This window comes from Mytilus edulis, chromosome 3, assembly GCF_963676685.1.
Source record: "Mytilus edulis chromosome 3, xbMytEdul2.2, whole genome shotgun sequence".
Taxonomy (NCBI): Eukaryota; Metazoa; Mollusca; class Bivalvia; order Mytilida; family Mytilidae; genus Mytilus; species Mytilus edulis.
Window position 1 is genome coordinate 77,273,975 of NC_092346.1, and position 23,749 is coordinate 77,297,723.

A 23,749-nucleotide genomic window follows, 5' to 3' on the forward strand; every position below is an offset into this window, starting at 1 on the left:
CTAGGTTGGACAAAGTTAGACCAGCTTATAGTATGGTGATGTCAGGTGGGTGGGAATGCAGATGGATGGATGAGTGGATGGGTGGTTTTCAACTAAGATCCCCAAAACTTCACAGGAGGATTGCACATATGTTGAAATTTTGCATCTGCATTACGATGAAATTGTTTAATTAAGGAATTTATTCATTTTACCAAACTTGGGAACTTAGTCATACTTCAAATATTTTTAAAATCAGCCATTTGAGTCTTAGACACTTGATATTTAACTTGAAATTAAACATCTTATAAGTACATGGTACACATATCAGTCATTATACAGTTTATCTATTACAATGATGCTGAAATATTGATGGGTTTCAACATTGAAATAACATGAATACGAATATAATATATACAGACTGTGTGAAATATTGAACCTTAACAACTGACTAGTTATCCTAGTGGGAATTTAGCTATTCTGGTGTCATCAGTTAAATTAGGGCAGTATCATTATGTTTTACATGATGACCAGCCAATGCCTAAAGTATTATCGACCTTTGACCCTGCAGGATATGGCAGTTGTTACCATACAAATGGAACAGTAAGGTGAGTATTGGGAAAAAAAGTGAAATTCACTGGCAACACTGGTGAACAAATGCAGAAGATTGTTATTATCATACGGAACAAAAGAAAATGGCTGTTATATTACTGTCTTTGAACAGGCATTTTCATAGATCTTGATATGGAGTTATACTGTGTTTTCAACACTAAACCTTCCACGTGTAAAAGTCAATCTACACCGTCATTACTCTACAATGAAAGTGTATACCAAATAAGTTGTTCCGATTATGAAAATAAGTTTTTTGCATGAAAAATGTATGCTATGTTTACAAGCTGGCAAAGAAAAACAACATACACATCACTCATCAACAATTTTCATGAATTTAAGTTACTCTGTTTGTTATGACTTGTGTGTTAAAATGTATTTTGCTATGCTTTATTACTCTGACGTAACTTTGTAAATTTATGGGTTTGACTAAGTAATGATGGCATAGATGAAAAAGTCTTCATGAACCTTTCATTGTAGATCATTTATTTAATATTATTAAAAACAAAACATTGGATTATTCTTCGTTGCTTTAGTTGTTAAAATTATATTTTGATATTTTCATGAAAACATGTGACTTTATTGGATCATTGACTTAATAAGATGAAAATGTAAATTCTAAGTATGTGTAATGAAGTGTTAATCATTGATTATTAGATTATACTTGGACCAGATGGGAGGTGTAGAGTTGGATGATACAGGTGCCAAGAAAAAGAAATGGTCCTGGAAAGACCAAGAAACTCATGTACATGCCCCACCATTCCAACCTATCTGTTTTGCTCTCAATAAAAACATGGCTGTCCGAGTAATGGGACAGGAAAATATAGCTGTAACATTTAGTGCCAAACAGAGAAGTTGTAGATTTAATGTGGGAACCAAACTAAAGGTAAGATGTAAACTATGTTCATTTCTGATGATGTATTCAGTGAAAATGGGTAACACTAAAATAAGCTATGGCTGGCAAAACAGTTGATTTATACAGAAGGAAAACCATTGACTACCACTGAAAATAGTTGTTTAGTTTTGCAGTTAGATGATTACTATAATAACCATTTACAATAACAGAAGGAAATTTTTGATACTGATAAGGTATTGAATTGTATCAGTTAGTATGACAGTATGTGTAAAATATAAGGAAACATGTAAAATCTATATTTGAATGCCTTGCTGATCAAGCATTTTTTTGGCCCCATGAATTTGAAAATCAAATAGTATGAAAAGATGAGGGTTTTCTCCACACCTACTTTTAGTGCAAGATAAATGGATATAAGTTGTTATATTGTACAACACAGTTACAAATCACTTATTATTTTTTTACAAGTTACACACTGGTAAACAATAGAATGAAAATTTAGCTTACTGAAGATAATTTGAAACAACCAGAGTGGACATTAAAGGAACTTCTTTTGAACATTTTGCCAACTTACCTGATGCCACTTTGTCATTTCTACCCGTGTTACAGATAGTACACAAGGGATAGTGATATTAATTTAACAACATAATGTAGTAGGTTTATAAATCTATTAAATGACTGTTTTATTTTTTTTCAGTTGGTGGCACCAGAAAATATACCTCCAAAAGAAATAGATGATAATGCAATATTCCTGAGCGAGAAGAAAATCAGAGTAGAGTAAGTATTGTTGCAAGTACTAAAGACTGCTGTTATATAGGTTGTTTTATGACTTCTTGCTTGATTTAGAAGGGACTTAAATCAGTAAATGCTTAGCCATTCTTTAGGAAATAAATACTTACCATGGTTTAGTCATTTAGAAACAAATTATTTGGTACTAGGATGTAAATATTAAAAAAAAGTATGTAACCACTTGACTAAGTCTGTCCATCTTAAAGAAAAGTTTTCTCAGTTTTTATGAAAAGAAACAATTTGACATTTGGTCTGGAGCTTGATCGTGTTGACTTTTAGTGAGTAAGTAATTTTTATACGACCGCAAAAATTTTAATTTTTTGGTCGTATATTGCTATCACGTTGGCGTCGTCGTCTGCGTCGTCGTCGTCGTCCGAATACTTTTAGTTTTCGCACTCTTACTTTAGTAAAAGTGAATAGAAATCAATGAAATTTTAACACAAGGTTTATGACCACAAAAGGAAGGTTGGGATCGATTTTGGGAGTTTTGGTCCCAACATTTTAGGAATTAAGGGCCAAAAAGGGCCCAAATAAGCATTTTCTTGGTTTTCGCACTATAACTTTAGTTTAAGTGAATAGAAATCTATGAAATTTTGACACACGGTTTATGACCACAAAAGGAAGGTTGGGATTGGTTTTGGGAGTTTTGGTTCCAACAGTTTAGGAATTAAGGGCCAAAAAAGGGCCCAAATAAGCATTATTCTTGGTTTTCGCACAATAACTTTAGTATAAGTAAATAGAAATGAATGAAATTTTAACACAAGGTTTATGACCACAAAAGGAAGGTTGGGATTGATTTTTGGAGTTGAGGTCACAACAGTTTATGAATTAGGGGCCAAAAAGGGGCCCAAATAAGCATTATTTTTGGTTTTTGCACCATAACTTTAGTATAAGTAAATAGAAATCTATGAAATTTAAACACAAGGTTTATGACCATAAAAGGAAGGTTGGGTTTGATTTTGGGAGTTTTGGTCCTAACAGTTTAGGAATAAGGGGCCCAAAGGGTCCCAAATTGAACTTTGTGTGATTTCATCAAAAATTGAATAATTGGGGTTCTTTGATATGCCGAATCTAACTATGTATGTAGATTCTTAATTTTTGGTCCCGTTTTCAAATTGGTCTACATTAAGGTCCAAAGGGTCCAAAATTAAACTTAGTTTGATTTTAACAAAAATTGAATCCTTGGGGTTCTTTGATATGCTGAATTTAAAAATGTACTTAGATTTTTAATTATTGGCCTAGTTTTCAAGTTGGTCTAAATGGGGGTCCAAAATTAAACTTTGATTTCATCAAAAATTGAATAAATGGGTTCTTTGATATGCCAAATCTAACTTTGTATGTAGATTCTTAATTTTTGGTCCAGTTTTCAAATTGGTCTACATTAAGGTCCAAAGGGTCCAAAATTAAACTAAGTTTGATTTTAACAAAAGTTAAATTCTTGGGCTTATTTGATATGCTTTATCTAAATATGTACTTTGATTTTTGATTATGGGCCCAGTTTTCAAGTTGGTCCAAATCAGGATTCCATATCAAGTATTGTGCAATAGCAAGAAATTTTCAATTGCACAGTATTGCACAATAGCAAGAAATATCTAATTGCACAATATTGTGCAATAGCAATTAATTTTCAATTGGAGTTATCTTTCTTTGTATATAATAGTAGTTGATAATATATGTTGGAAATTTGCCAGACATGACTATGATGTCATTTTCTATTTTTATTTGCCAATAACTTTATGTAAATAACTTCATTGGAAATTTGCCAATATAAAATGTTGCTGATGAAGCTTTTTTTCCTTATCTTATCTAAAATGTTTTTAGATAATGTATGTTGGACATTTGCCAGACATGACTATGATGTCATTTTCTATTTTTATTTGCCAATAACTTTATGTAAATAACTTCATTGGAAATTTGCCAATATAAAATGTTGCTGATGAAGTTTTTTTTATTGTTTTATACAATAAACAATGTATATTCACTTTTACTACCAACCAATCTTCACCATTCAGTGATAACAAGCACTTTATTTTACATTTTAATATTTTATGATGTATTTAAAAGAGTAGTTATTGTTGCAAACTCCATTAGAAATTTGAATTGATATCAGTTTTGGAAAAAGGGAAACGGGGATGTGAAAAAAAAGGGGGGGGGGGGTTAAATTTTTCTCATTTCAGATTTCATAAATAAAAAGAAAATTTCTTCAAACATTTTTTTGAGAGGATTAATATTCAACAGCATAGTGAATTGCTCAAAGGCAAAAAAAAACCTTTTAAGTTCATTAGACCACATTCATTCTGTGTCAGAAACCTATGCTGTGTCAACTATTTAATTTTAGATTTAAAAAGTTTGAAGAAGAAATCTTTAATTGATTTGTAAAATCTTGACATTTGTTTTGTGTAAAAAAACCCATGTAATGTCAAAAATTTGATCACAATCCAAATTCAGAGCTGTATCACGCTTGAATGTTTTGTCCATACTTGCCCCAACTGTTCAGGGTTTGACCTCTGCGGTCGTATAAAGCTGCGCCCTGCGGAGCACCTGGTTGATTATTTTCATTTGCCGTGACACCACTTCAGGTTTGCTCATAGGTTGAAATTTTACAATACTCAATTGGAATATTTTATAAGGAAAACATTTGTCAAACTTTTCTTGGCTCAAAGTAAAGTGAACGGTTTTAATCTTTGGTTTGGATTAAATAATCAGTTAAGGCTAAGCATACATGTTACCTTAATCTATTGCAATAAGGTCCAAACCTAGTTTTTGTCTTGTACTATCTTTTATTCAACTACACCATTTTCATTGTTTGTGCATTAGTAATAATAAGTATATTGTATTGTTGATGTTATAAAAGTATAATCATTTCTTGTTTTTTTTCTTGCAGGACTTTATTAGATAAAGTAGCAACACTTTTGAAGTTCCCTAATTCTCCAAAAATAGATAAAATCTTGCCTCCTTTACATTTGACATCAAAAAGTCTGAAAACAGAAAGAATGAAGAAAGAAAGAGCAGATCAAATTACTGCACAACAGAACAAAAAACCAGGAAAACCTATACTTGTTGTTAGTTGATGTGTTAGATTTTAAATACTGGTACATGCTTTTTTTATCAAAATTTTGTCATTTATGATTAGTTCAGGACTTTTCAAAAATTTTAACTGGTAGAGAAGTAATGAGAAAAAATGTCAGAAAGGTGGACTTCTCAAATCAGCTGCATAACAAAAAGTCGCCATATACCTTTATAAAAATAAGGGGATTTGTTCGATTAATAGTATGTCAATTATCGCCATGGAGTTATTAGACCAACCCAAAAAAGGGATGGCTATCATTAACAACAATTATATGTAAAGATGAAAAATATTGCTTCTATAAGGTTGATTTAACCGTACATTGTTGAACATAATGTAATATACTTGTATATACATAGAGAAACACACTGTAATTTATTGTACATACTTATAAAACTGTGTTATATACTTGTACATACTTAGAGCAACATACTGTATATGTATAGAGATGTTTATATATATTAAAAACAGTGTGCAATAAATGCTAGTTCAAAATATTTTTACTTTAAACATGAGTTTTTTTATTTAATTGCTTTGCTACTCAACAATGCACACACTGTTCATGGTGCAGCAATTTTAGAATGCCAGTTTGGGGTGAATTTTATAATAATTCTATTTTTTAAGTTAAATATTGTGATTAATACTTATAGAAAATACTTCTGCTTACGTTTGTGTCATCATTGGTCAAACATGATCTTTGCATATAAAAATATTGAAAACACAATTTTTGGTGAAAACTGTATTGCAATCTTACCAAAATTATATTAATGTCAAATTATAAAGATATGCATATGAAACGTAGCGAATAAAAATTAATTTGCCAATATTTTAATCACTTGACATGGTTTTACAATGTATTTTTTATCAAAATAATTTTTGGATAAATTTCATAAATTTGTGAATTTGGCGCCACTACAAATAGAAACTAGATAAGAGAAAACCAATACTGATTTACAATCAAAACAACCCCACTGCCCTGTTATTTATTATGTTTCATGAGCTAATGGTCTTAAATTTGAGACTGAGCTTCTAATGTATTATATTGTATGCTTTTTGCATATATGTTTGTGCTTTTTGTGTCAAATGACATGTTGTATCTGTGATAAGCTTTTACATATTTTGTAAAATAACTGATAGAAAGTGATAAACTGCTGATATAGAACACATACTGCAACTGTATAGAGTAAAACTATACTTTAACCTGTCTAAACTGAACTCTGAATAAAGTATCATGAGAGTTATAACCTCACAAATTGTTAGTTAAAGACAAGTTATTTTTATTCAAAAGTTAATTTAATTCAAAGTTTTATTTTGATCTTCTGAGATCCTTGTTCTTCATCTACCTACCTACCTAGTCCTTTGTATGCCCTGAGTCACATAGGGCAAGGACTAGACTACATAAAGTTTGAAATATTTTCTCCGACCATTAAAATTTTCACTGACCATTAAATAAATTTTTTGTTCTCTTATGTTTTCCAAAATCTTTAAGTCACACAGGGATTAGTTTAGACAGGTAAGCAGTTATAACTGCTGAAATTTTTCATGTTATTGATTAATAGAGCTTTACTTTATTTCAAAATCAACTGCTGATATTTATATATTATATTAAAGATGTATTTATGTTGATAAAGTAATATTTTATATAATAAACTGTGATATTGAAATATAGAAGCTGTTTATATTATGCACAGCACTCGCTATTGTAAGAAGTCAAGAATATAAAGCACTCATGATCTTGCTACATATTTTAATGTTTATATTGATTATATTTGTGGTATATATGTTCAGATAAAGGACAAATACATTTTTTGTTAAATTTTAGCAACATTATGCTGCATGTGATGTTTTTTTTCCTTGCATGTGATAAGAACCCTACCTTACCATGATTAACTTTGTTTTAGGACAACAGCTGTTTAAAATACCTTTATATATATACTCCCCCCTTTTCTCATCTTGTTTAATCAAAAAATTATATTGGGATGGCATACAATGAGACTTTGTCATCCATATATCATTAGATGGCCTCAACCTCTTTTTAATGCTTGTATGATTGAGTAAATTGTTGAAGTGTTAATCATTCTTATAAAAATTTTATATGTGAATTTTTGTTAACTTATTCATTTAAACATTTCACTGCATGGACAACTACTGGTAATCATATTTTAAAACATTTTTTTAAAGGGCTAGTTTTCTATGTAAAGAATATATTTTTAATCTGTTTATTTGTAAACTGCCAGTTTTATTTCATACTCCTCAGTCATCATCCAAAGAAGCCATTCATGCTTTGTTTTACCATTTTTTGCTTGTTGTTGAATCTCCTATTTAATGTTATATTAGCAATTAAACTAGATATGCACATATTTGTATGGAATATTGAATGAAAACTTTTCTATTGTTTGATCTAAGAGCTTTAAGATAAGATTCTTTTTTTAAAATACACTGCTAGGGCATTTTAGATACTGATTCAGAAATAGAAATATGTTTTGCCCTTATTTTGACTAAGAATTATTTATTTTAATGTTATCAGTTGTAATTATATTTATGCATCTTTACAGGGGCATTGCAAATTTCTGAAGCTGCTTTCTAAAACCATTGTATCCAAACAGCCATTACTGTTGTTCCCCCTTTTTTTCTGGACTTATTTTATAATTTTGAAATATTAATGCCAATTTTGGATTTGTTTTGAAAATATTTCAAAAAGTTTAACTTCAAACAAAGATTGATACATGAAATATGAAATGTCCACATAAGTCTATATATCCTATGATAATTTGAGTATGGTTTGACAAGTAAATGATAACATATTTCAAGATAAACCCGATTTCTACTGAACCTCTGATGACATGTCAGTGAATGTTTGTAAAACAATGTCATAGAAATATTGTTTTATCAGTCAGATACTGGGAAATAAATAAGGATTATATTTATAAAGAAATATTGTTTTATCAGTCAGATACTGGGAAATAAATAAGGATTATATTTATAAACAGAAAAGGAGATAAGACATCTCAAATTTTAGAAGTCAAAAGAGTTGAAAATACTTTAAAATTTCATCTTTTATCCTAAATTTGTTTTTGACATCCCATTGTATCTATTTGATTATTGTAACCTTCGATTGCTTAGAGAGGCAATGCAATTATCATATAATAATATCTTTTGCAAGATAACTACATTGAATGACCTTATTTTTCATGAGCTATATTTCATTTGAAATGTTCTTTATGCACCTGTGTATTTCAAAACCAACATCATATAGTTTGTGCACAATATTTATCAGATCACTTGTTATAATTGTACGATTATACAGCAAAGTAAGACAGTTCCTGATCTAGTAAAACCTGCATTTATACAAGTTACATTGTGTTGTTGTTTTATTTCAACTTTAGTGTCTTTTGTCAGAAGAGCATCTGATTGAACTGGGCAAATAGTTAAAAAGTAGTAGGGAGACATTCCTTTCTGCAATTGTTACCAAGTGAACTAGCCCTAAAACCAACTTGGTGTGTCTGTCTTGGTTAAAACAGGATTCATATTCATATCACATCAATATGTTCAGTTCCTGATATGAATGTAATATTTGCCACTGGGCCTTCATTGCCAATAATCTATCCATCGATTATTGATTTATAAGAACTATTACCTCTTACAAATGAAGTAAAATTTTCATGAATGTAATGACAGTTCGTCAGGATAGAAGCATGCATGGAAGACTTTCGAACTGTTACAAATGGTCTGAGAGTTTTTGATTTCCTTACTTTTGTCTTGCTTTGACGGATTAAAAAAGCAAGACATACGGTAGGTATGCTGTTTCCTGTGTCAACAGCGGCAAAAGTTGCGTTGGCAACATCAACAGTGTATTAGTTCTGATTATGTCAGTTTTATGGGGAACAACTAGTAGTAGGCCCATAAAATTGGGCCTGCAGTTGAATTAACATTGGCACAACACATTGCCATGGAAATAATTTGGTGTTGCCCCCTCATTCATGGTCTATTTCCTTTAATGGTTTGCTAACTTTACATGTATTAGTTTGTGATTAGGCCAGTTTAAGATGAACATTTTTTGTAAGTGATATTTGGTATGCAAATGTCAATGCATTTGCAAGTCTCATTTCCATGGTAATTATATGGCCTCAAGCCTTCATCATGGTTCATTGACTAAAACCTTTACATAGTTTACCAGTTAATGTTTGTGTAAGGTTTATTTAATTGGAACGACTAATGATAAGTCAATGGTAGTCCACTATTCAGTGCAGTTGTGTTATCATTGGCATACCTCATTTCCATGGAGATTGTTTAACCAAGTTCCTTCAGTCATGGTTCATTGACTTAGAATATTTGCATAACTTACATTATTTGCATAACTTACATGTTTTTTAAAAAGTAAATCTATTTTAATTTCAACATTTGCATCAGCAAAATTACAAAAAGAGCGAGACATATCTGCTGTTGTTTTTTATTTGGTCGGGTTGTTGTCTCTTTGACACATTCCCCATTTCCATTCTCAATTTTATTACAGTTGATTTATAATCATTGCTGATGATGAGACATATAAAATATGCTGTTCTTATAAAAGAAGTTATAATATTTGAGAATGTAATGAGGCTTATATCTGTTATATATATGGACAATTTTCTAGCTATATCAATGACCTGGCTTTGAAGAAAAATCTTTAGGCTGCTAGTCATCAGCTAGGAAAGGCAGTCCGTAACAGCCATCTAACTAACTAAAATGTGAAAAATTGTGTCTAAGAACTCTGTTAATTGTTTGTTGACTATAAAAGAGGGACGAAAGATACCAAAGGGACAGTCAAACTCATAAATCTAAAACAAACTGACAACGCCATGGCTAAAAATGAAAAGGACAAACAAACAACAGCACACATGACACAACATAGAAAACTAAAGAATAAACAACACGAACCCAACCAAAAAACTAGGGGTGATCTCAGGTGCTCTGGAAGGGTAAGCAGATCCTGCTCCACATGTGGCACCCGTCGTGTTGCTTATGTGATAACAAATCGGTAGGTCACATTCATGAAAGGGAAGGGGATTGTAGTTACGACGTAAGGAACATATCCAACATCATTTGTGAGACGGTTATTCCATAACGGTCAACCAACTCGTGATGGCGTCCGTAAAATTTACGAAGGAATGATTTCAACTTCACCATTTGGAACTCTTGGTTTAATAGCTTCCTTGTGAGCAGCAACCCTCTATCAAGAAAATCATGATAGGAAATGCAAGCACGGGAATATCGTATCAGTTGGGAGATATATACCCCGTATGCAGGGGCTGCTGGAATGTTGCTACTTAGAAATGGAAAGTTTACAATTGGAAAGCTGAAATCATCTCTTTTGTCGTAAAGTTTTGTTTTCAACCGACCCTCACTGTCAATTTCTAGATGTTAGTCAAGATATGAGGCCGACTTAACTGTATCTGTAGTATCCTTTATCTCTAGCTCGATTGGATAGATTGCGTTCCACATAGTCACCAAATTTTGAATTATTTAGTGAAAGAACATTATCTATGTAGCGAAAAGTAGAGTTAAAGTGACAGACATTTTGAATTTAGATCTTTACTCACCATTGATTTTATGTTGATAGTCCTAAATATAAAGCTTTACTACAAATATCACATAAACTTAACATATGCAAGAAAATCCTTATTATCAATTTATGCATTAAATATAGTTGACCTATTGCTTATAGTATCTGAAAAACAAATTCAACTTTGAAACTCAACATTGACCAATGAACCAACTTACAATCCTTCCATACAACAAATATAGTTGACCTTGCTTATAGTTTATGAAAAACAGGCCAAAACACAAAAAACTTTTAACACTGAGCAATGATTGGTGAAAATGAGGTCAAGGTCAAACAAAACCTATGTACATCATAAACCTATTGCATATAGTATTAGAAAAAAAGATCAAAACATAAAAACTTCACTTTTACTATGAAAATGGGGTGAAGGTCAGATGACACCTGCCTGTTGGACATATACATCTAACAATCATTCCATACACCAAATATAGTAGACCTATTGTTTATACATTGTAGTATCATCAGATATATGGACTTGACCATAAAAACTTAACCTTGCTCACTGAGGTCGAGGTCAAATGAAAACTATCTGACAGGCATGAGGATCTTGCAAAGTACACACATACTAAATATCATATTACTCATACTATAAAAGAAATTAACATAACAAAAAAATGTTGACTTTTTTCAAGTAGTTACTGAACCATGAAAACAAGGTCAAGGACAATGGACATTTGGCAGACAGAAACTTCATAACATAAGGCATCTATATATAAAGTATGAAGCATCCAGGTGACTTCCACCTTCAAAAATATAAAAGCTTTAAGAAGTTAGTTAACGCTGCTTCCACTGCCGCTGGATCATTATCCATATGTGGAGCTTTCTGTGACCTACGACAAAAACAAAGTTTTATATCATGAATTCTATTCATGTCTAAAATGTTAGAGTGTCCTTCGTGAAATATGCACTTAGACCCAGGTGTGCAACATAGGCTCTTTTAGAGCCTCTGGTTAATAGTTGACTGAATCCCAAATATACGACTCTTATTTTGTTTACCTTGTCTGAGATGGGTCATAGATAGCAAATTGGCACCATTGTAGGTTGCACTTTGTAAATACCACTGTTTCTCAAACCACACCTCTTATAGGGAGATATAGAATATTCATAGACAATTAATTTTGTTTACATACTGGTTCCCTGTTATGATCTCTATGTTGCATCTCATAAGAGACATAACTTGGGAATGTTACCAGTAAATATACATGTATATATTGTTTATATTGAAATCTATGGTAACCCTTTAGTCACGATAGGGGTAAGAAATTTAGTGTTAGTTTTTAAACTCTTGGAAGCTCAGGGCATATAAATTTTGAAAATATGCTGCACAACCCTATATTTTGACCTTTGAAAAAAATAGTAGTGCATATGAAATTTCCATTCTAGGATATGATTTTTTTCAAAACTTCATAGTAAAAGTGGTACAGTTTTAGCCGTAAAGGAAGTTCCTTTTGGAAAATGCATTGTCAATATTTACAGAAATGCAACATGTAACTACTGCAATTCTTGATAAGGAACATTTTTTCTGCCAACTTTGAATTTAAACTAATAATGAAGTTTGTCACTAAATACATTGGATGTTAAAATTTTATTCTTAGATACAGGATTCTTTTACTACTTGCTTTTGGTTTTGAACTAGCTTCAGTAATTGTGAGTCCTCTTCTTTGTGTCTTTTTGGGATTTATTTTAATTTTTTTTTTGGTGATTTGTATAGATATGATTAAGTCCTTTTCAAACGATTTTCAAGTTTGTTCAAGGTAGTAGTTACACTTCTGTCCTAGGTTAGGGCTAGGGTTTGGTGCTAGCAAACAGGAACCTGTAAGTAAGTGGTTTTCATTTGTTGATGAATGCAGGAACATATATATTAGATATACTGTTCCCAGATGTATGTTATATTTGTTTTACAGAAGCCTGACAATATGTCCTATAGTAAAGTCTGTTAATTAAGTTGATTTTTTGTCAAGCTGTTTTTAAGGAGTTGCATATTAACAAACATATAAACAGAAATGACAAACTTTGATATTGGAAATCACAAACAAATATGCAGAACAAAATTACATAGTGAACAAAATTACATAGTAGGTGATATGGAGTTGCAATTTAACGAAGTGTGACGAGGAGGCAGCAGACCAGATAATGGGAACATCAATTCAATATATATGAATGATTGCAACTCAATTACAACTGGGCATGTTTGTTATTTTAGTATGTCCTATTTTTATCTTCTTTATATCCTTTTTTTTTTCGTGATAGCTTTACTGCCTTAGTCTGTTATCGTGTTAGGAGAAATAAGACAACATCAAACCTGACAATACTGTGGAAAACCAGGATCACAATGGCTCATGAAGTAATAATAACAATCACAATTTTCTTTCAGAGTATTTACTCAAAATATATTAAATTTGTCAGTATATGCATATTTCTAATAAATAAATGTGACTTTGTACAAGAAATTATGTTTAATCAATTGCTGCACTGACAACAATGTTTGAATACATACAAAAAATATTAGATGGTTTGTATTATCCAAAGATTTACAATATCTTTCTGACACTGACTGAGTATATAGTATCAGTTGGGTATTATAAACTATTGTTTTTCTTTAATTTATGTTACTATTAGTTTTAGTTTTATTTTGTTAGTGCAACTATCACTTTAAGTCAAACTTCTACTACTATAAATCACCATCTCATCAAATCATCTACCACCATAAATTAATGCTAGAACATCATACTTCTACTTAGAACTACCCTTACACACAACATAAACACACACACTCACAACACACACTAACACACAATCTACTAGAGACGATAAAGTCCTCCTTATCACAGGTTTCTTTGATGACTTTTGATTCTAATCTACCACAAACAATTGCACAAAACATATTTTTACCAGTAAACAAAAACCATTGGGATTTTTCATTAAAGAAAAAGGAGAATTTGGGTTTTTTTTTTTTAAATTTGATGCCTTACAATTTTCACATATTCAAATAGGCCATTCTTTCTTGGACAACTGCAGATGTTAATATCAGGTGGCAGGTTCCCCCTATTGGTGAAAATATTAACTTCCAGTTTGTTTATTTTACTTAAAGTCTGCAACATAGAATTTTCTCTCCATTTAAATTTAGGTATAAATGGATAATTCAATGACAAATGCATACATAACAAAATAAATATTTCAAGAATTATGCAAATTCTCTCTTACTCTCCACTATCAAATACATTTCAACAAAATAAGCTCTAAATATTCATACCTTTTGTTTTAAGTACAATAACATAATAATGTTGGACGGAATAGACAATTGCACATAAATAAAAAAAACAAAAACATTAGATTTGGATCACATTCGTGTATCCACAATATTCAACATTTAAACACATAGACAATGCTGTTAAGGCCTATTCCTGGTGCATTGTTAAAACATTAACAATATACGATCAACAGTTCAGCAGTTGTCATATAAATAAGACATAAGCACACTAAAAATTCAGCACCTGAGAAACAAAAATATCCTAATATTCTGCTGTGGAATGCTATATATATTAACCGTACACAATTTTAACTTTACATCACTAACCACATTTAAATATAAACCAGTTACACAATATACTTTTCATAACATTCAAATACACACGATCTTGTTTTCCCATGATTTAGATTCATTTAGTACTAGTTAAACGATGGTAGCACATTTAATGCATTACAACTCAAGATAATTGTCCCCTGAGGATTGAATTACTGTATATCGTGAAACATTTCAGCACTATCTTTTAGAATGTCTTTTGATGGTAGCATCTGTTCCTTTCTTTAATGTTTCTATATGTGAGTCTATGAGTAGTTCCAATTCTCTAGCTCTTTGATTTTCTGCTGCTAAAAATTTCTGTGCTACTGCATCTCTTGGACTTAGCTGAAATGAAAAAAAAATCACTTAGGAATTACGAGGAATCAACATGTAAAATATTTCTTATGAATTCTGGGCCTTTGCATTTTTAAATTATTCAATATATATATCTTAATTTTCATGTTTTTAGTTTAACTTTTATAATATATTTATATAAAATGTTGTAGAGTCATCACTGGTTCAGATGTACTTATAATATGATTATTTCTGTGACTGCATCTTCCATTATTTTGTAGAATCCTTTACAATAGATAATTCAGGAGATCTGTAACAATTCCATTTTCATGCCTTATAAATCCTTTACTGTAATACGGCGCTAGAGTAAAACCCTGCCAGATAGAGCTTATTTTTATAAGCCTAGGTGGTCGAGTGGTTTAGCGCATCAGATACAGTGCAAGGCGATTTGGTGCCACAATATTCCAGTAGCATGAGTTTGAGTCCTGTCGAGTGAAGAACAAAAAATTTGCGAAAGGAAATTTACAGATCTTACATTGTATAGCTGATGTTTAGACGAATTATTGCTAATATTATAACTGAATTTTTCAAAATCTTTACAACTTTACTAGTGCTATGCGTAGAATTAAAAAATATTGACAAATGCAATTTACATAAAGAACTACCTCTTCAGGATCTAAATGTTCCTGTACACTTTCTGATATGGACATAGCACGGCTACTTAATATTGTAGAATAACTATTGTCATGGTGATCATCACCATTTTGATTGTCTCCATTCATTAAATGAAGTGGTTCATGTTCATTCTGATGGATATAATCCTCATGTTCCCTGATATAAGGCTCATTTTCACTTGTGAAATGTCCACTGTCACTAGTATACAGTCTATTTTCTCTTGTGAAATGTCCATTTCCATTTGTATAGTGTCCATTTGGTCTCAAATCATGATAGTCTTCTTCAGAAACAAGTGAATGTAGATCTATTTCATGATCGTCCTGTCCTGTAAAATTTGAGATAACTTAGCAATGCAATTGTATTAAAGATATAATGTTGGCTCATGATGCTTAATGGTTTTAATCAAAACCAGTTGTCATTTTTACAATTTCAGAAAAACCTTTCAAACAGAATGAAGATGCAAACTAAGAGAGTTACTTTAATATGAAACAAATGCCCTTTGCTTACACAATAGGCATTGCATTTTCACAATATCATTTCACAATAGGCCATTTTTTTTTAAATTAGCAGTGTGAACTCATGTCATCAAACTTCTATTGAACATTTTAGCCCACTGTTAGTGAAATCCTGTATAATAGTACCCAGTATAAAGCAAGTGCAGTCAGATGTTTAAAGTAGCATAAAAATCAATGCATCATGAAATTGCGTATAAACCTCTATCAAAATTCAATGAACGGCAAAATTAAGGTAAAATCTGTGATCCTCTTTAGTCAAAATCCTATCATGCAAAATGACTGTAAATTGTAATATGAACTTGAACATCATACTTAAACAAGAACATGTGTCTGGATGACACTATGCCCCACTCCAACCATTATTTATCTGTGTTCAGTACACTGTGATATCTAGGTCAAATCAGAATTTGTCATATAATTTAAACGTTTCAACTCACAATGAAAAAATCTGAATGAAGCTTCAAATTGATGTTCCCGCCCACAACTTCATGGTAAAAATATACTGTAAGTAAATTTTTAACCTCATACTGGACAGACTAATATATAGATAAATGGTTAAAATGAACAGACAAGAAATATTATTGCCCTCTACTATTATAGGTGGGGCATATAAGCCAATAAAGTGTAAAATTTAGGTCAGACATGACCTTATCCACTTATATGACAATTTCAATGCAATTACACACAAAGTTTAATTAAAAAAAAATCAAAAAACTAACATGTAAGATTTTTGTTTTCTTTAGAGTAAATTTATCTAGAAAAATAAAATAATTGGGATAAGATTGCTTCTCATCTTAATATTGCCAAAATATCAAAATGAGGCCATTTTCACAAGTTTTTTTTCTCAATCAAAGCCATAATTTTGAAAGTCTAAATGCAAATAAATAAGCCCATATTGAAAAATATGTATACTGTTATCTGACAGACTGTAATATTTTATAAACATCTAAAGGATATTACCAGATAGATTTATAATTCTTTTAATTGTAAAATTGAAGAAGCTAAACACATAGCCTTTCCATACATTCTCCTTTTCTAGAAATGTTGGGTTAAATCCTTCATTAGCATTTATTCTTTTTATTTATTTCTCTTTCAAATTATTTTTACAGATACAGTGTAACTTGCCTAATCCCACACCCGAGTATTCCAACATCCTGCTTTAACCAACACATTTACATGGTCTCAAAATAGGCCTATCCTTGCAGAAAAACCTGAGTATTCCGACATTTTTTTCTGGTCCCACAGTGTGTCAGATAAGGCAAGTTCCTCTGTATTTCTATTTTTTGTTGTTATCTGTATTGATTTTGTTTTTCAAAAGTTAGTACTTACTAAAATTACTTTCATTTCTGTCCATGTCTAACTGATCTTCAAGCCGAGATTTCTGCATGCGTAGAAGTTTGGTCTCCTGTTCATATCGCTGAACAGTAGAATTCATTTGAAGTTCCATAGCTTTAATTCTCCTTTGAGCTGAATCCTCTATACTTAACATACGCCTACAAAAATCATTGCAGAAATCTTCAATTGTGAGACAGTCTTTCATGATGTAAGATTATGGGTGACAATTTTAAGGAATAACAAGAATTATATATATAATATGGAGTAATCATGATTTATTGACAGAAATATATAACTGTGAAATATTAATCAGCAGGTAATACAGATTGTGTAAATTTGTAATAGATTGAGGTTAAATAATAAATAGAAAGCAAAATGTAATTAATTAATTAATTAATTAATTATATATAAACCTGTGACATATGTCATACTAGAATGAGCTGTAATTTTAGCTGACACATTTTTAAATAACATGTGAAATTTTCAAAATTTAACATTTCTAACATTTCATCTAAAAAAATATTTCAAAATAACTAATGTTTTGTTTATTTCATTGTTGTTGGTCTGTAATTAATGCAACAAGAAATATGAAAAATTAATGCCTTTCTTATCATATCTAAATGATTATATTGATATCCATGTTCATTGGCCAATACATTTTTAATTAAACAACAATGTTTATGAAGTCATGAAAAATAAATACATTTGTTTTATATGTAAAACATATAATTTTCCTAATAAACCACTATACTACATATTATTTGTACAGGCCACCTACATTTCTAATTTTGTTATTCTGAAGGCACTGCAAATATTCGTAAAATATTCAACCAACAATTAATCATAACACATTCTATTCTTAACAAACTTTGATATGCATATATAATATATAACTAAGGAGATGTTGTATAAATGCCACTGAGACAAATATCCACAATTGACTGAAAGACATGGATGTAACAACTAAAGGTCACTGAACGGCCAAAAGAAGACATCAAACATCAGACTTCTTTTAAACTGAGTTTTACTGTTCATATTGTTATGTGTTTGTTTAGGTCTACATTGGGTAGAGGTATAGGGGGAGGAGCAAGATATCAAAAAACAAGTTTAACCCCGCCACATTTTTGCGCCTGTCCCAAGTCAGGAGCCTCTGGCTTTTGTTAGTCTTGTATGATTTTTAATTTTAGTTTCTTTTATATATTTCGGAGGTTAGCATGGCATCCATTATCACTTAACTAGTATCATTTTGTTTAGGGGCCAGCTGACGCACTCCTCTGGGTACGGGATTTTCTCGCTGCATTGAAGAACTATCTGGTGTTTGGTAGGGTTGTTCTCTCTTTGACACATTCCCCATTTCCATATTAGAAAAAAAATTAAAGCTGCTCCATGATTTATGAATAAAATTACATGTTACTGTTAGATTTGTGGGAGAGTGGTAGATAGATGGTGACCTGAATGATAGAATCATTTGTTATTGAAGCAGTCCTGAGTATGGAATAAACTGCATTTATAACTGGATCTTTAATATGCTTGGAGACAAGAATTTCAAGGAATTTGAAGTTAATCAACTGGCATGGTACATAAAATATCAAAGCCTAAGGTGTTGTTTGAAAAAAGAGAAACCAATATCATAAGAATTAAAATTATTTCTTGAGGATTTCTCATAATTATAATTTTGTGACTATGAGAAAGGAGAAAGGGTTTGGCATGCTGCATGCTTTGAACTTCTTGCTTTTGGCTATTTGTTGAAGAAAAAAGTTGTATAGATTGAGAGAGTCACACAGTTCATAGTTAAATTCACACAGAACATGGAAACACACATGTGTCATTGTATCACCTTTTAATTTTCGAGATAGAATCCAAGCTATAAAATATACATACAATTTCAATAGCAACTTAAATCACTCACTGTTATACTGTTAATTCAGAAATTTTTTAGGATGCTTCTATCATTGCAATTGTTGAATAATAGAAACAAATGCGAGATTATTTATCAGATTTGGAAATGTTGCATACATATATGTTATCAAATTTAACAAGCAAGATTTTAGTTTTGAAAAACCTTATACACAACAATTCATTATAATAAAAACATCACAAAAAATCATAAAGCTACAGTACGGGGTAATTGAGTGAATTTGACTCATATAAAAATGGTAGGTAATTTTAACAGACACTAGTAAAAGATTAAGAACAAGTGAAACTGCGAGCTACTGCTCACTGATGATACCCCAGCTGCAAGTGGATAATATTAAAAAGAGACTTATATAAACCCTGAAACCAGGAAATTGTCGAGTGATGAATCTGAAAACGCATCACAGTTAAGCTGACATATATAAATTTCAGAAACCCTTGTATTGTAGTTCATGCGAAAAATGTGACGAAAACTTTCAACTTGGCTATCAGGTTTAAAATGATACAAGTGTTCGGTAAACAGGAAGTTGTCGAGTGATGAATCTTAAAACGCATCACACAGTATAGCTCACATATATAAACTCTGAAACCAAATTTCAGAAATCCTTGTATTGTAGTTCCTGAGAAAAATGTGACGAAAAATATTCATGGGACGGACAGACAGAGTTAAAACAGTATACTCCCCTTTTTCAAAGCGGGGGTATACCTAAAGAAGACAGCTTATTGTGCTTGAAATGAAGAAATGGGTCATTGTGATGTTATTATTAACTGATAATAAAACCGCTTACCCATCATAATCACTATGAACGGCACTGAATAGATTTAAGTCACAAGTTATCAATTTGTAGATTTGAATTTTGCTTTAAAAATTATAGTATGGCTTTCAAAATATTGGCCAATGGGTTTTATCATTTTAAAAAACAATAAAGCACTAAATTGTTAACACTCATGAACTGCTACTGAACCATTTACCAGGTTATTGTTTTCCAGATATTTCATTTACTTAAATTTAAACAAATTGGTTTGAAGAAAATTGAGACTGAAATAGTCAAACTATAAGAAAGTAATGAAACAAATATATATAAATAGCAATAAAACGCCAAAAATACCATTTGCATTGCTTTCTATAAACTATTTGATCAAACTTCTAAAAACAAAATATCTACAAATAAACAAGCTCTTATAATGATACTGAGAATAGTACAGAAAGAACATTTACCTATCTTCAATATCTCTCATTTCTTGTGCTGAAGCCTCGGACTCTTTTAAAGCTTGTCTCAACTGTTCCTCAAACTTATCCTCCATTTCAGTCATTTCCTCTCTCATAGAAGTTACATCATCTTTCAACTGACGGTTCTCTTGCTAAAATTATCAAATTATCTCAAATTAACAAAATAATTCATAATTCTTCATCGTTATTAAAAAGATGAGATCTGACTTTGTACAATTTATGTCAAAGCACAAATATAGCAAAACCTGACTAGTTACTTGAACTGACATTAAAAACATTAACTGTACAGTGACATTGTCAGAATCCTCTTTGATATTGAAGAAGCAACATTTTTTGTTTTTGTCTTCATGACAAAACTCGACCTGAAAATATTGTGATATTATTAGCAGTTATATTTTTAAATGACATCAGAATATTCATACAAAACCATAGAGACTGCAAAAACCCACAACAAAGAGAAAATCATTACGCAAGGGTTTTCTTGCTGCGTTGAAGACCCATTGGTGGCCTTCACAGTTGTCTGCTCTTTGATTTCCAGCCCTACTTGGTTGCTACATTATGCCATACATCTTATCAGCAGCACAATCAAGCTATCTAAACTTTTTTGTTCATTAAATTCACATACTACAATTATGGGAAAGTACATTTATTCTTCCATATTGTCTAGTTTTGACAAATTTAGTTGAAAATCTGACAACTTAATGGCAACAAAATAAAGAAAAACAACAATCAAAATTGAAATGTATTTATTTTTAACTTTTGAGTAAGTTTCCCCCACACATCTCAAAGAAAACAAGAGTGCACACACTGAAATGTCTCGCCTTCTTTACTAATCATTAATTTTATGTTGATAGTCCTAAATGTTAAGCTTTATTACAACTGTCACATAAACTTAACATTAACCATGAAAATGATGTAAAGGTCTGATAAACATGATAAACCATGTCAGGCAGACATGTACAGCTAACAATTCTTCCATACAACAAATATAGTTGACCTATAGCTTATAGTTTAAGACAAGAGCGCACACGCGCTGAAATGTCTCGCCTTCTATACTAATCATTGAGATTATGTTGATAGTCTTAAGTATAAAGCTAAGCTTTATTACAACTGTCACCTCAACTTAACATTAACCAAGATAACTAAACAAAGACCAATGAACCTTGAAAATGAGGTCAAGGTCAGATGAACCATGCCAGGTAGACATGTATAGCTAAAAATGTTTCTATACAACATATATAGTTGACCCATTACTTATAGTTTAAGAAAAATAGACCAAAACACAAAAACTTAACACTGTGCAAATGAACCGTGAAAATGAGGTCACGGTCAAATAAAACCTGCGCGACTGACATAAAGATCATAAAATATTTCCAAACACCAAATATAGTTGACTTATGGCATACATTATTAGATAAAAAGACCAAAACTCAAAAACTTAACTTTTTTAACCACTGAAACATGAAAATGAAGTCATGGTCACATGACATCTGCCCCCTAGACATGCACACCTTACAATCATTCCATACAACAAATATAGTAGACCTATTGCATATAGTATGAGAAATACAGACCAAAACACAAAAATTTAACTATAACCACTGAACCATGAAAATGATGTCAAGGTCAGATGACACCTACCAGCTAGACATGTACACCTTACAGTCCTTCCATACACCGAATATACTAGACCTATTGCTCATACCTGTCAACCTCTGAAAATGAAAAGTCAGATCATGACCTGCATTGAGAAAAAAAATCTCAGGTCATAACGCGTACGACATTTTGCGGGCTCAATTGAAGAACAAAAATATGTTTACATATAATTTATATAGTCAATATGTATATGAAACAGTTAGAACATGTATACAAGTTTATTTCAGACTATTGTTATATTCCATAGTAGCAGACTTGGCATTCTTTAAAAGAACTGCACTTGGTTTCAGTTCATAGCAATGCAAATGTGTATTCATTTTACAAGAAAGAAGAGCACACAGTGTATCCTTATTAAGATCAGCCCTACACTCTGTAGCTATTTTCTTTACTAAAGAAAATGCCCTCTCACTGTCTGCATTGCTGTTTGGCAAAACCAGTAATGTTTTAGCAAGTTTTGACAAAACAAAAAATCTTGGCTTGTTTTCAACTACCACTTTGTTATTTTCAACTGAAAGGGCCCTCTTTACTATTTGGGTGGTTTTAGTTTTTCCACAGGAATAACCTGAAGCTATTTCACAGCTCAGGTAAACAGTCCTACATTTTGACTTTTGGTTACATTGAAAAAGACCGATAAAACCGAAGGTCGTATTACTTCTAAATACCGGAAACAATTCCGGTCAGAAATCTGGGTGAAACGGGTAATGTAATGGGTGAGAGGTGAAAATAACGGGTGTCACCCGCAAAAAACGGGTGAGTTGACAGGTATGATTGCTTATAGTATCTGAGATATGGACTTGACCACCAAAACTTAACCTTGTTCACTGATCCATGAATTGAGGTCGAGGTCAAGTGAAAACTGTCTGACGGGCATGAGGACCTTGCAAGGTACGCACATATCAAATATAGTTATCCTATTACTTATAATAAGAGAGAACTTAACATTACAAAAAATATCTTCAAGTTTCTTCGAATTTCTTCTTTTTTTAAAAAGTAGTCACTGAACCATGAAAATGAGGTCAAGGACATTGGACATGTGACTGACGGAAACTTCATATCATGAGGCCTCCATATACAAAGTATGAAGCATCCAGGTCTTCTACTTTCTAAAATATAAAGCTTTTAAGAAGTTAGCTAACACTGCTGCCGCCTCCGGATCACTATCCCTATGTCGAGCTTTCTGCAACTAAAGTTGCAGGCTCGACAAAAATTAGTTTGGTGAGGACTAAAAGAATAAAATACATTCATGTAACTGAACATTCAAACAAAAGGGATAACAAAACATGGACATGACTACAAATGTTGTTTTTGTTTCACTTCAAATCAAGCTATATATATAATATATGTATATAAACTGTAATGCTTATAAAAGGAGTTAGTCAGTCAATAAAAACTGCAAAATTGCAAATGAACAAACATGAAATAGTATAACCTGATTATTATATGGCTTTCCCTATACATGTAGTTCAATAAAAACATGAAGATTTAAAAAAAAAAATCACATGGATGTCTCCATTTAATTCTCAAATTTAAATAAACCCTATCAAACGCACCTACTGACTAAAAATTTATTAAACTATCAAAAGTCTGATGTCAGATATTTAAATGAACTAATTAATTCATTTCAACAGAACTTTTACTTGTGTCAGTAATGATGCATTCTTCAACTTTTGA

The 23,749-nt window shown here is 31.3% G+C and overlaps 2 protein-coding genes across 25 annotated transcripts in view; one reads left to right on the forward strand and one right to left on the reverse strand.

The window, feature by feature from the left end:
* The window catches only part of LOC139517466 (glutamate-rich protein 6-like), a 29,418-nt gene extending 20,768 nt beyond the window's left edge, over positions 1 to 8,650 (forward strand). For all 11 annotated transcript variants that reach the window (XM_071308551.1, XM_071308556.1, XM_071308554.1 and 8 more), the window contains 4 exons: positions 432 to 584; positions 1,243 to 1,471; positions 2,136 to 2,215; positions 5,112 to 8,650. In XM_071308551.1, the coding sequence (XP_071164652.1) occupies positions 432 to 584; positions 1,243 to 1,471; positions 2,136 to 2,215; positions 5,112 to 5,298 (649 nt within the window). In that variant the 3' untranslated portion in view covers positions 5,299 to 8,650. The remainder of the gene's footprint in view (positions 1 to 431; positions 585 to 1,242; positions 1,472 to 2,135; positions 2,216 to 5,111) is intronic.
* A 4,609-nt stretch (positions 8,651 to 13,259) lies between these two features.
* LOC139517487 (centrosomal protein of 63 kDa-like) overlaps positions 13,260 to 23,749 on the reverse strand; it is a 36,621-nt gene continuing 26,131 nt past the window's right edge. For 7 of the 14 annotated variants that reach the window (XM_071308624.1, XM_071308627.1, XM_071308621.1 and 4 more), the window contains 4 exons: positions 20,411 to 20,553; positions 17,272 to 17,435; positions 15,418 to 15,752; positions 13,260 to 14,803 (listed from right to left, as the gene is read on the reverse strand). In XM_071308624.1, coding sequence (XP_071164725.1) covers positions 14,660 to 14,803; positions 15,418 to 15,752; positions 17,272 to 17,435; positions 20,411 to 20,553 — 786 coding nt within the window. In that variant the 3' untranslated portion in view covers positions 13,260 to 14,659. Of the gene's footprint in view, positions 14,804 to 15,417; positions 15,753 to 17,271; positions 17,436 to 19,114; positions 19,142 to 19,979; positions 20,004 to 20,410; positions 20,554 to 23,749 lie in introns of all 14 variants that reach the window. The other 7 variants (XM_071308623.1, XM_071308622.1, XM_071308619.1 and 4 more) reach the window with 2 other exon arrangements.